The 13108-nt window shown below is 44.3% G+C and overlaps 2 protein-coding genes across 5 annotated transcripts in view; one reads left to right on the top strand and one right to left on the bottom strand.

Annotated features, from left to right (window-relative positions):
- The window catches only part of cenpe (centromere protein E), a 28055-nt gene extending 21844 nt beyond the window's left edge, over window positions 1-6211 (bottom strand). For all 4 annotated transcript variants that reach the window (XM_080882239.1, XM_080882240.1, XM_080882241.1 and 1 more), the window contains exons 1-15: window positions 6055-6211; window positions 4615-4724; window positions 4431-4520; window positions 4235-4353; window positions 4028-4147; window positions 3764-3845; window positions 3601-3668; window positions 3455-3529; window positions 3321-3372; window positions 3096-3183; window positions 1995-2124; window positions 1673-1792; window positions 1443-1595; window positions 1217-1370; window positions 1021-1120 (exon numbers count right to left, since the gene is read on the bottom strand). In XM_080882239.1, the coding sequence (XP_080738365.1) occupies window positions 1021-1120; window positions 1217-1370; window positions 1443-1595; window positions 1673-1792; window positions 1995-2124; window positions 3096-3183; window positions 3321-3372; window positions 3455-3529; window positions 3601-3668; window positions 3764-3845; window positions 4028-4147; window positions 4235-4353; window positions 4431-4520; window positions 4615-4724; window positions 6055-6110 (1517 nt within the window). In that variant the 5' untranslated portion in view covers window positions 6111-6211. The remainder of the gene's footprint in view (window positions 1-1020; window positions 1121-1216; window positions 1371-1442; window positions 1596-1672; window positions 1793-1994; window positions 2125-3095; window positions 3184-3320; window positions 3373-3454; window positions 3530-3600; window positions 3669-3763; window positions 3846-4027; window positions 4148-4234; window positions 4354-4430; window positions 4521-4614; window positions 4725-6054) is intronic.
- A 258-nt stretch (window positions 6212-6469) lies between these two features.
- ddx51 (DEAD (Asp-Glu-Ala-Asp) box polypeptide 51) lies at window positions 6470-13035 on the top strand. Its single transcript, XM_080882243.1, has 16 exons — window positions 6470-6608; window positions 7801-8096; window positions 8548-8627; window positions 8700-8850; window positions 9050-9195; window positions 9493-9564; window positions 9645-9751; window positions 9879-9987; window positions 10074-10213; window positions 10740-10929; window positions 11016-11131; window positions 11199-11315; window positions 11684-11785; window positions 11862-11925; window positions 12005-12139; window positions 12218-13035. Exons 1-16 carry the CDS (start codon window positions 6586-6588, stop codon window positions 12233-12235), a joined length of 1866 nt encoding a protein of 621 aa, XP_080738369.1. The 5' UTR covers window positions 6470-6585; the 3' UTR covers window positions 12236-13035.
- Window positions 13036-13108: the final 73 nt, after the last annotated feature.

The following is a 13108-nucleotide window of genomic DNA, read 5'->3' as shown; positions in this document are numbered from 1 at the left end:
AGCTCAAACACATTCCAGTGAAGACCACAGACATCATAAACCTCTGACACTAGGAAATGGATACGCCAATTTTTTCAACAGTCTAACTCAGACCCAGAGTCCTGCTAAACTCTCAGGAGGTAGAGCAGGTCATCTACTGCCTGGAAAGGTTGGTGGTTCAATCCCTGGCTCCCCGATGCATCCATCAGAGTATGAATGTGTGGGAATGTTAGCACTTAAAATGCATTGGGTGAACGTGGCATGTTGTATAAACCGGAGAGTTAAAAGTGCTAAATAAGAATCAGTCCACTTACACCACTCTGCACCTCACCCTCTCTACAGTGATTCTGAGAAGTAAATTTGCTGCAGCTTAAGAAAACACCAGAAAAAAAAAAAAAAAAAAAAAAAAAAAAAAAGAGTCAAGAGTCATTGCTGCTACCATGGAAACTGTTTACTGACTTGTCAAAGCCCTTTAACAATTCAGAAGATTGCCCATTAAGCAACCAACAGACTAACAGTTCAAAAAAAGTCAGGTGAAAGAAGCAACGAACACTCACACAACGAAGTTCAGCTGGTGAGCACAAAAAACCTTTTTCCTTTTAAAGGACACAATAGGAATACCAGCACCCACTCATAAGCAACACATTTGACTCAACAACAACATTCCTTTACTACTTTTTCATTTGGCAACAGTCAGTAGCACAGGGGAATACATGGACCCCACAGAGGTTTCACAGATAGTCTGACTCCTCCAGGTTGGCACATCAATACATGTCACTGCCTGAACAGCTGCTGTGTCTCCCAGCACAATCTCAAGAAGACAGGCCGTAGAAGGCCCCTAACCCATCACGATACAATGCAGCAGTACAGACCAAGGGAGCATTTTTCCTCATTTCAAGTGGGTAAAGTGAATTCTGGACGACTGAGGGTAACCCACAGGCACGTTCGATAATAAATACAAATAAATGATTGGTGTCTGATATGGCTTTTAAGTTTGAGAATGCGAGGCTTCATTGGTGACAGAACTGCTCAGACACGTACCTGTCTCCCAAGCTACGAACAGTCACAGAGCTTCGACTCATTTCCATTTCATCTGACGGCTCATCTGGAATTCCCCAGTTGGAGTCAAAGTCCTCATCGTCTGTTAAAATAGAGCAAGAATATGAAAAAAATAAAAATAACACCCCAGCAAAATTCCATCGTGGCATGAATATTCATCCTTTGTGCTCCTCGTTACCTTCACCCAGCTCCATCAGGCAGGAGAAATCTGACTGAGTTCTCTTCTGAGTGAAAGATTCTGCAAAGCTGAGATCAGAGAAACTCCCCACACAGCCAGATGGATGGCCAAGTTTTACCATCTTTCCTCCCCAGGTAACCCTGCGGCTTGGAATCTTGATAAAGAACACATGTTGTGATTAAAGCGAACATACAGAGAACTGCAGCTCATGGTTCAGCACAGTTACCTTCTGGACTGGGACCAGATTTGAGCTTGTCACAAGGAGATTGGCCAGATTTCTCTTCAGGCCCTCTTTTTCTCTCTGCAGCTGATCCTTCTCTTGGAGCAGCTGGGAGAGAACCTCCTTCTCTGTCACAGTGGTCTGCGTGACTGAAGAAACCTGCATGAGATGTGCATGGGTCAGTGTGTGCAGATCAGTGCTGCTGGAGGAAGAAGAGGAAAAGTGGAGACACTTGCCTCGTGAAGTCGTCGCTTGAGTTCTGCAATTTCATTGCGATACCTTTTGAGCAGAGCCCCATCATCTGACACCTCTGTTACGTGAGGGTCGTTCTTCATTTTCTTTGCTGTGCTTGCAAACTATTGCAAAGAAGTCACAGCAGGTGGGTTAAAGTGTTTAGCAGTTTATGTTCTCAGTGGTTCACACGTCAAAGCTTCAGCTAACTTTTATTTCACACAAACTTTATCATCTGTGTAAGACAATAAAGTTTGTACTACACAATTTCTCGTCTGAAAGCATTTTTCAAATGGATTACATAACAGTCAGTCATGTTCTCCCTACCTGTAGAGTGCTGAGGGTCTCATCCAGAGTGACCGGGGTGATGGTGCAGATAATGACAGTTTTAGCATTCCCACCCAATGAGTTCTGCAGGATGCGGGTCAGTTTACTGTCTCTGTAGTTGGTGAAACCCCTGAAGAGAAAATATTTAGGTAATATCTGCACTTTCCATTTAGTGTTCAACACAAATACACACTTAATTTTTGTTGTGGCTGAAATCGTGCTCTCTAAAGGCTTCTTTGGCCCTTTGAAAAAAATTGGACTGGGAGCACATCCTTTGGTTAGATGAGACAAAACTACAGCTCATTGCTCACAGAGACGCCGCTTATATTTGAAAATGATTTCAGTACTTTGACCATGGCCAGATGAGCTGGTCAGAGTACTTCATTCGTTTTTCTAGGTTTTACAAAGAAAGATCTCAAAAGGAAATATTCAGTGAGAAGCAGTTTTCCGACTGGTTGCCACTGGTTTAAAAACTCAAAGTAAAAATGGACAATAGAAGATTGGAAAAACATTGCCTGATTTCTGCTGCAATACCGAATGCCATATTCAATTCAGTTTTATTTGTATAGGACCAAATCAACAACTGCTACAAGGCTCTTTATATTGCAAGTCAGAGACCCTACAATAAAAAAGAGAAAAAGGCAGCAATCAGACAACCCTCTAAGAGCAAGCACTTTGGCGACAGTGGGATGGAAAAACTCCCTTTTAACAGCAAGAAACCTCCATCAGAACCATCTGCTAGTGGGGGGGGGCTGGGAGTACACAGTATGAAAACATAACACTTGGGCACCATTAAAATACTCTGGAAATGCTACAAACTCATCTCACGCATAACCATCCTGAGATAAGGTAACAAACTTGCATTAAATCGGCTCAACCAAAGAACCATCCAACACGGGACAACTTATCTTGACAAAGCTACCACAAGCTAATGGTTCAGTCACATTTTCAATATGAATGAAATAAGATAACTCTGTTATTGGAAAAAATAGGAAATAATTTGCAGTTGAGGGAAGGACAGTACTGTTACAATATCATATTTGCAGGGTGTGTGGCGTTTCCCACATCGAGTACCAAACGTCAGCTCAATTATTTACTTACTTCTGGTTTTCGTCGGTCAGTTTCTTTATCACTTGGCCGAGCGTGAACAAGCTGCGGTTTATATTACAGCCTTCTTTGAAACGTGTACCTAGGACACAGAACATAAAGCAGAAAACTGGATTGCTCAAAAATGTGTAGACTGCAGCATACACTTGCAAGGTTACCCCAAAATGATATCCAACCATATTCAACAAACAAAAAATGCTGGATTTAAATCCACATTACCTTCAGCTCCAGTTTGACTTGCTCTCTCAGATCCGGCCAGATCCACTAAATTCTGCAAGATGAAGCAAAACCGTTAGCTACCAAACAAAGGAAAGAAGACAAACCAGGCCAACAATGAAAGAGAGGTAGCCTACCAAATGAGACACAATGATGGCTCCATCACTACTTTCACCTGATGCTGGGTCGCTCCTTTCCCGGCTCTCCAGGATCTAAGAAAAAGTCCATTGTGAGAAATGCATTTCCATAGACTCCCACATGACTGTAGCTATATGCTTCTTACCATCCGGAAAATAGTGTGCGATCGGCTGCTCCGCTGGTTCATTTTTGTCTTGCCATAATGTCGGTTCTCTGGAGAGGGACGATACAGAAAATGTATTGCTTGTTATGGCCTGTACTAAGAAGAAAAAAAACAAAAAACTCTTGGAATTCATCGCATGTCTTACTTTCTCCTTTCCGAATCCATGCTAGGACTTGTGCAGGAGATGTAACCAACTCTTCAGTCAAATCAGCCACATAGATGTTTTTCTGCAAACAGTAATCATTAACATACAAAGCTCATGTAAAACAGCACACTACACTTCATAGCATTACAGCACTCCTAGAGTCTGAGACACGTCACTGCTAGCGATTTGGAATTAACACAGAAATGCTGAGAACCAAACCTCTAAGTAGCGTTCTGAATCTAGTCATCTAAATGATCAACCTACATTGATTTGTTCTCTGACTTCTAGAGGTTTTCTTTTCCAGCTGTCGACAAGCAGGTCCGTCACAGTCTCGTTGTAGATCTCCATGTAGGACACTCTGAGAAGGAACTCCTTCTTGGGAAACTTGGGTTGAAAGAGAAGTGACCCTTTAGGATGAAAAGAGACTGATACCAACCGCAACAAATTTCGAACATGTGTCACCATTCTTACATTCTTAATGCTTTGAAAGACATCCTCCACAGCTTGAGGTATCACTCCGGGGGTGCGACTGGTCCCCATCATGGTGAAGGTCTTTCCAGAAGAAGTTTGCCCGTAAGCAAATATGGTTCCTGTACAGCAAACACAGAAAGTAAGAGAAGAAACCATGCCGCCCAACGAGGGATCAAACATCGTTTCCTGCACATACCATTGTATCCCTCGACAGTGGAAACAACCAGAGGCTTTGCAATGCCATTGTACAGCTGACTGGTCGTTTCATCAGCGGCAAACACTCGGTCTGTTAACAGAGAAAGGTTAGTGTTCGCATTCCCATTACTGTGAAACAAAACCAAAATAAATCGCTGATTTTTTCTGTATGTTTGAATACAGACCAAAGCTGAAGCTCTTGGTGGAATTTCCATCATCAATCTGGTGAATTGATTTCTCGTCAGCTTTCCAGAAAATCTGGACAGGCTCCGCATTCTCGGATGCACTCTCTTCCCTGAACAAAGACACACATTCCACACACATAAGCACAAACAGTGAGATGCTTTCTTAACAACAGGTTACTATTGCTCTGCACTGACAAACCTGTTGTTGCTTTCAATCAGCAAGGCAAGCATTATCTTAAAGAAAATCAGGATCGCTTCATGTTGTAGTGGTCAACACATTTGTCTTACATCGACAGTTTGCGTCTGGGAGTAAACAAACCCAGCCTCAGGGGTCACAAGCTGATCTACTGCTAGTGTCAGTCTGGAGCCCAGGTAAGTGACAGGGCTGAGGCAAGAGGTGCATTGAGGGTTGTGCAGAACCCATTGCCAAGAGTATTTGCTGTCTTTTGTCTAAACTGTGCATCTGTCACATAACCAATGTTAGTCAAGTGTGATTTAACCACCTGTTGTCTACTTTTAAATCAGCAAAGGGAACAGGCTGGGAGCAAACAGGCATTTTTACAGTGACGGAGAACTCTCACTTCACTGCGGATGATATGAAAACCACCCTGATCCTTCTGAGCATCCCAAAGTTGGCACTCCTTGAATCAGCTCACAGCCAGCTGTTCCAGTGTTGTGGCAAAAAGCGATTGTGGGAATTAAACTATTTTAAAACACTTGTTGACCTATAATCTGTCAAAAATACATCAAACGTATTTTGAGTCAGACAAGATCAATCAATATTTGGCAAGTGTCTTTTACATATCTTTTATTTACCCGGGTAAAACATGTCACTGACATTAAAAATACGTTTTTCAAGAGAGATTTAATCTGGCCAAGAGGGCAGCAGAAATTGTAAGAAATATTACATCACATTTCTATAAGCATATTTTAGTGAGCAAAAAAAGACTTGATTATAATGTGGGTACAACGAAGCCCAGTCATAGAGATGAAAAACAGCTCGTTTCTTTACTTTATATATAATCCATTCAGAAATCCTGTTCACTACAGTCTATTTTCTGATATGATGTAAAGATATTACACAAAACAACACACAGCAACATCGGAAATCACTTTTTAGCCCCGGTAACGCAGTCTGCTAGCTGCCTCGCACTCGTTTTCAGCTCAGAAACCTTTTTCCTTTTTTCGTGCTTGATAGTGGTAATAGTATGACATGTCTGTTCTGGTCGGGACACCGTGGAAACAAAGAACACTTTTTTTTCCTGGTTCTGTGAAACTTCATTAAAGAGACGCGACGTTTACTTGCCTTAACTGCTAACACTTTAGCGCCAGAGCCGACTCTGAGGTTGAAATAACTGACGAGCTCAAAATGCTACCGGGGCAATGTCAACAGTTAACGGGAATTTTTAACGCGGCGGCGGCGCCGCCGTCCAGGCTCACCTCGCAATAAGCGGACGGACTCGAACGCAGACTTTTACCGCTGACTCCTCTGTCATCTTCGCTCCTTCGGTCTATCTCCAAAAACAACACAAAATGCGAGCAGGAAGACCAACGCGCTTTTCTCAGTTTGAATTTTTGCTCCTGACGTTTGATTGGCCAACATCTCCGCGTGGACTGGACCATTTGTGTTTGTGAAACGAGGACGATAAATGATCGGCTTAGGTTTTGGTTAATGCTGTGCTTCTACAAATCCATCTTAACTGAGAGTTTGAGGTGATGGATCTGAATATGACACTCAATGAGACTAAAGTAGTCTAGTTTTAGAGACTGAACATAAAACCAACATTGACGTGCCCGACTGACGACAAACATGTGCGCCCGGCCTTGGTGGCGTCATCAAATTGCACCTTGTGCAGAACCACGCGAGAGAGTGGAGGTGTTTTGGGTTCGGTGTTTTGGGTTCGGTGTTTGTCACGTTTGGAAACCCTTGGATGGGAGATCTGATAAAGTTCGCGTTGTTCTGCTGCTAACATGTCTCTGTTTCTCGTGAATAGGTAGGTTTGCTTTGCCAGTTTCAGATCTTATTTCATTTACAAAGTTTTTATCCAGATGTGTGCCACTTTACGGACATATCCAGATAGATGTGAACATTGTCACAGCCCACTTTATAACTCTGTCTCGCTTTGATGGAGTAAATAAAACTGGCCTGTGGAAGCTTTCGGTGTTCCAGATTTAACCGGTGTCGCCAAATAACTAGTGACGGTCAAACACATGTGTGGCAGACTTGCATTTAAGGAATGCAAGTCTGCCACACATGCATTTAAGCCAGCAAATAAACACTGAGTATTTCATCTGTGACATTTGTGAGGTTACCTGAAACACACTCCGTCAGTCTTATTGCTCTTGAACAATAAAATATTAAAAACTGTCTCGAGTTTACCTGGTGATATTCCCATGCACGAGGCAGCCGCGTCTTGCACATAAACCTTTAAATTAAATTAAATGTTATTGCGTGTTTACTTTCAGTCTACACCTGTAAGAAGTGCCAAATGATATACACAAAGTTCCAGAAATCCCCACTCCTATTGTTCATGATGAGTTTAATGTTGTTTTCCATAACAAAGAAATACGTCTTGAACAAATATTACACATTAATATTAGACTAGTGTTGTAACATCACATCCCGTTAGCATAGTCTGCCTCTGTCGTTTCTCTGGAAATGAATTCAGTTTGAAAATCATCTGTAATGATGACGTAGTGAGTTTGGATATCATATATGTTTAACTGTAGTCATCTGGGACAATCGTGTACTGTTTAAGGTAACTTCACAAACGTAATAGATGAAGTATTCAGTGCTTATTAGTAGGTTTGTTAGTATCGGCTCCTTAAAAGTCTACCAGTTAATCTGGAACACCGGTGTCCTGTCATATATCAGGTGTTCCAGTGCTGAATGGTCACATTAAGTACGCTGAGCTCAGACTGCTTTGAACCCGGACCCTATAACGTGATGCAGAGAGAAAATCCCTAGAATGGTCATCCCGGATCTCCAGGATGCTGACCATACGAACAATGCAGGAAAATGACAGTAGCTGTTCTTTCTGTTGCTGCGTTCCTCTGTTTGCTGCATTTCTTTAGCTTTGCATAATGTTCTTGTTGGGGGGGGGAGCTTTAATAACTTGAATGTTGCCTGTTTCTAAACTGACCAAAAATTGTCAACCTGTGACTGTGGATGTGTGTTACTCTCAGGTATCTGGGAGAGGAGGAAGATGGGAGTGTGTCAAAAGAGACTCTGTCAAAGGCATTACTGGCTAAACTGCAGAAGAAGGCTAAAGAAAAGCAGAAACGCCATTCAGCTAAGCAGAGAGAACCCCTCCATGAACACCCAGCAGAGCAGGTGGATGCCCAAAAGAAAAGAAAGGCTGACGTAGATGGTGGACTAGAGCCTCAGCAGCACAAGAAGAGGCACTCAGAAACAGTAGCTTCATGCAGTGTGGAGCCTGTTGAACAGACAAATATACAACACCAGGAGGAGATCCAGTCAGGTGGTTCTTTTAATTATCAATGCTCACATGTGATGTAGGTCTGAAGACATTGAGTTAATCTTTCATTCTGCCTGTCTAAGAGCCTGGGGGTATTATCAGCTTATCACACATTTGGTACATATGCTGTAAAATACACTATATTACCAAAAATATAAAGACAGACAAGGGACTGCTTTTGGCTATATGGTATATATCCTGCTTTTTATTTCCTGGTCAAAAATAACGTGTTGCTATGCTGTGCAACACGTGTCTGGAGCGCCACAAACGCGACAGCCGGCTGGTCGGAGCAGAGATGGGCAGTGTGCAGACAAGTAATCCACGACTTTTGACAATAGACTTTTTCTGTGACGATCAAGCCAGTAAAAAGTTGCGCAAGGATAAAAAGAACCTAGTTCATGCTGTAGTCTCTGTAGATGGTCGGTATGCTTACATCTAAATGTCTGGGTTGCAGATATTTCGCCTGAATCTACCACAGACACTCTGCCTGGGTTCACACTCATAGGAGGATTTGAGAGCAAACCTGTCCCAAAGGTAAAGAGAAGCACGATTACTCGCAGCGCCACAGGGCTTTTTACTTACCCTCACACTGCATTCGTTTCACAGGTCGACAGAGTTCTGCCCCAGTGGCTTGCTGAGCCTCACGTCATTCACACAGACATTAAAAACAACCTAATCTCCATCTCTGATGTCCCAGGGCTATGTGCTCAGCTCCTGAAAAACCTGCACAGTAATGGAATCCAGCACTTCTTTCCAGGTGAGGCTAGTAAATGTGTCTGCTGTGCAGCCACGTTAGAGCACAGCCTTTGATTCAAATGGAGCCGTGCCAAGGAGGCTCTTTGTACAGTAGTTTGCAGTATTACTGAAAATTGTCTTGACTTCCACAGGTCTCCACAACCATGTGTCAGCTCTCACTCATACACACACTTAACCTGAGACTAAATGTTCCTCCACAGTGCAGGCAGAGGTGATCCCAGCCATCCTGGAGAGCGCCCAGCAGGGCCTGCTGATTGGGCAAGGGGGCTATAAGCCCAGAGACATCTGTGTGTCTGCACCAACAGGCAGCGGCAAGACTCTGTCATTTGTCATCCCCATCATACAGGTGAGAGCCATGTCTTTGCTGCACCTGTAGCTCAGGTGGTAGAGGAGGTTACTTACTAACCGGTGGTTAGTAGGTGGTGGTTTGATCCCAGTCTGCTCCAGTCTGTATCCTTGGAAACCCACCCCATCGATGCATCCGTCAGAGTATGAATGTGTCTGAATGTTAGATCGGAAACACTTAGAAACAGCACTTGGGTGAATGTACAAGTTGTGTAAATAAGAACCGGTCCATTTACCATTTACTTTGTCTGCCGCCTGTTTGGAGTACACAGACAGTGAGGGTGTTTTCTGTGATCAGGTGCTGATGGACAGGGTGGTGTGTGAAGTCCGGGCTCTAGCCGTGTTGCCGACCAAAGAGCTCGCCCAGCAGGTGAGACCCTTTTCAAGCTGTTTGCGTCCCAGCAGTGCTCCACAGAGCCCGAAACTCAGCTCACATTGTCTCCTGTGCAGGTTCACAGGGTGTTTGCATCGTATGCCGAGGGAACCACGCTCAAAGTGGTGATGCTGGCAGGTCAGAAGTCCTTTGCTGCAGAACAGGCATCACTGTCAGAACACAGGTGAGAAATCGAGCTGGCTCTAACAAAGCTTCACAGAAACGCAGCGGCACATCTCCTGTCAGAGTCCTCGGTGCACATGTGCAGTGGGGAAAAGGCTGAGCTCAGCATCTATGTCATGTCCGTGCAGGTGGAACATGAGGCGTAGTCTAGCAGACATTGTTGTGGCCACTCCAGGACGACTCATTGACCACATGACCAAGAATTCAGGCTTATGTTTGGAACATCTGCGGTTTCTGGTGAGTGCTGTTGAAATCTGTCGAGCTGCAGTAGTGAGTTCACTCATCAGTGTGTGTCACACAGTGTGTGTCTGCTACTTGCTCAGGTGATCGATGAGGCGGACAGGATGATCGACAGCATGCACCAGTCCTGGCTCAGTCAGGTGATGGGAGCAGTGTACCGATCCAGAGCTGAACCCGGGTCAGTGTTCAGAAGGACAGAAGCAGCGTGCATCACATCAGCCAGGTGTGTGTGTGTTATCTACTGTGGGGTGATTGAGATGATGTCAGTCTCATACTTGGCCACAAACTCAGGCCAGCAGAATGGTAAATGGTAAATGGCCTGCATTTGTATAGCGCTTTTCTAGTCCATAGGACCCCAAAGCGCTTTACACTACATTCAGTCATTCACCCATTCACACACACATTCACACACTGGCGATGGCAAGCTACATTGTAGCCACAGCTGCCCTGGGGCGCACTGACAGAGGCGAAGAAAAGCTTAAAGGTTACAGTTAAGTAATAAAAAGACAGCTGGGAAGGTTTTCATAGTGTTATGTTAATGTTTTTGTGGGATTTTAAGGTCTCTTGTGTTGATACAGTTTGTCAAAATGAGAAATTAACTGAAAAGAATGATGCAGAAGTTTTTAAATAAAAAAAGAGTCAGTGTGCTCACCAGACACGGTGGTGTCAACCATAACAGAAGAACTCCAATTCTGCAGCCAGGACTTAGGTTCCAGGTCGGTGCTCAGCTGACCGCCTTGTCCTTGTAGTCTGTCTCCACCTCAGACGCCACTGCAGAAGCTGCTGTTCTCCGCCACGCTCACACAGAACCCAGAGAAACTGCAGCAGCTGGGCCTTCACCAGCCCCGACTCTTCAGCTCCACCTACGGCCACGCCGACAGCGCTGCAGCCTCGCCAACCCATGGGCATGACCGCTTCAACTTCCCCCAGGGTTTGACGGTGAGGGCTGCCCTTTTGACCTTTAGCAGGGAGTGGAACTAAACCAGAATTTGATTTGTACAGACTGATGTGGCTTTGTGTTTTAGGAGTACTATGTTCCCTGCACCATGAGCAGTAAGCCACTCCTACTCCTCCACTTCATCCTGCGCATGAAGCTCCACCCAGTCCTCTGTTTCACCAATTCCAGAGAGACTGCGCACAGGTAGGAGAGCTCCTGAAATCACATGACTGAAGGCTTCTTGTGCTGATTCCACCTCCCTCCTCCTCAGGCTTCACCTGCTGCTGCAGCTCTTTGGTGGAGTCCAGGCTGCCGAGTTCTCCTCTCAACTCTCCCCAGGTGACAGGAAGAAGACCCTGAAGGAATTTGAACAGGGAAAGATCCAACTGTAAGTCTGTGTCTGTGTGTGTGAGCTTGTATTCATATCTTTGTGGGGACCAAAATGCAGGTCCTAAAAAGTTTGGCGCTCAAAGAAATTTTTCAGACTCAGAATGTGGTTTTAAGTGTGCCAGTGGGCAGGAAGCATATGATATAGTAGTCCTTCCTGGTGGCAAGCGTTGCTCACAAAGCTGGCAAGATCACACTCAGTTAGCCTAATGTGCGTGCCTTTGGGCCACGTCATGAAGAACATCCAGGCTCCATGCAGAAAGGAACTGCTGACCAGGCGCATATTTCTAAATTGGCTTTGAGATCTGTGCTCACTGACCAAGTCCATGTTAAGATGTGATATACCACATTTAAACTGTCTTTTGGAAGGTTGATCAGCACAGACGCGGTGGCCAGAGGCATCGACATCAGCGGGGTCAAATGTGTGGTTAACTATGATGCACCGCAGTACATCAGAACATACATTCACAGGTGAGGCCCATCAGACCGTGAGTAATGCTTCGCTGTTGCCCTCATTGACGTGCTCTGACCCTGTGTCTGTCCTCAGAGTTGGAAGAACAGCGAGAGCGGGGAAAACAGGCCTGGCCTTTACCTTTCTGCTCAGAGTGCAGGTACATAACGTTCTTTGAGATGATGAGATGAAAGTAGCAAAGGTGCGGGTTGTTTCATGGTGTTTGTGGCTGCACACAGGAGAAAAACTTCCTGCAGATGGTGGTGAAAGCAGGAAGCCCTGGGATTCAGAAGCAGGTGGTTAAACCGGAGAACCTGAGGAGCATGGAAGGCCAATATGAAAAGGCACTGCAGAAGCTGGCTGATGTCATCAAGGTGCTACCTCAACCAATTTGTTAAACGTTAAAATGCACAAAGAGACGCTGTTTTAATTGTACCTTTGTTTGCCCACAGGAGGAGAGAGCCAGCTGATGTCTGGCCATGATGCTGGCTTCACACACGTCAGGACTTTTACTGCGGCGCATTTCATCCACAGAATGACATCACATCTCGCTGTCTCATGAGCACTCTTCATGTTTGAGCCATGTAGTCTTCTGGAAATCCATAAACACATGCTGACTTTGAAGAGAAGCAGGAATTATAAGGCGATAAAACATGCACCATTTCAAGAGTTTGCCAAGAGAACTGAAAGACGTGGCTTGTTAGTCTGCTGTATATCAGACCACACCTGGAAAAAAACCTTCAGAAATCTGAGCAGGAGGATGGATCAGGGTGCTGTTCTCAGCGTTTGCAGTTTACCAACATGTGACACTGTTCTACCAAAAGAGCTGCTTCAATTACATGCATCGTAGGTCAAAGCTGGCTGGGAGCTGCTAATATATTCTTCAATTATAATCTTGTCGATTTACTGGCAGACCCACAAATCTTATCCTCATAACATCCACGTGCACTGGTAGATGGCACTGTGTGCATTGGAACACATTAAATGTAGAAAAGTGCCATTATACTTCCTGTAAAGGTTGATCTTATTTAGTTTCAATGTGGCTGAAATTCTCTCTTAATGCCTTTCAAGCTCAGTGCTCACGGAATATAAATATGAGCTCGAGCTCTCTTTGCTCTTTTTATACAAATCAATGGATTTAAATGCCCCTTTTCACAAGTATAATATACTAATAAAAGGGAAACGGCTGAAATTCAGAAGTGTCATTTGTAATTTGGGGTATTTATCCAGTTTTTCCATAATGTTCAATAAAACGAAATGATTCATGTGATGTGTTTGCCATCTATACAATATATTGTTGTAGCACATGGTAATGCATTAAACCTGCAGTCTTTCTAATGGCC

The sequence above is a fragment of the Rhamphochromis sp. 'chilingali' genome (genome assembly GCF_963969265.1).
Source record: "Rhamphochromis sp. 'chilingali' genome assembly, chromosome: 5".
NCBI lineage: Eukaryota > Metazoa > Chordata > Actinopteri > Cichliformes > Cichlidae > Rhamphochromis > Rhamphochromis sp. 'chilingali'.
This window is presented reverse-complemented; position numbering and strand designations above follow the sequence as displayed.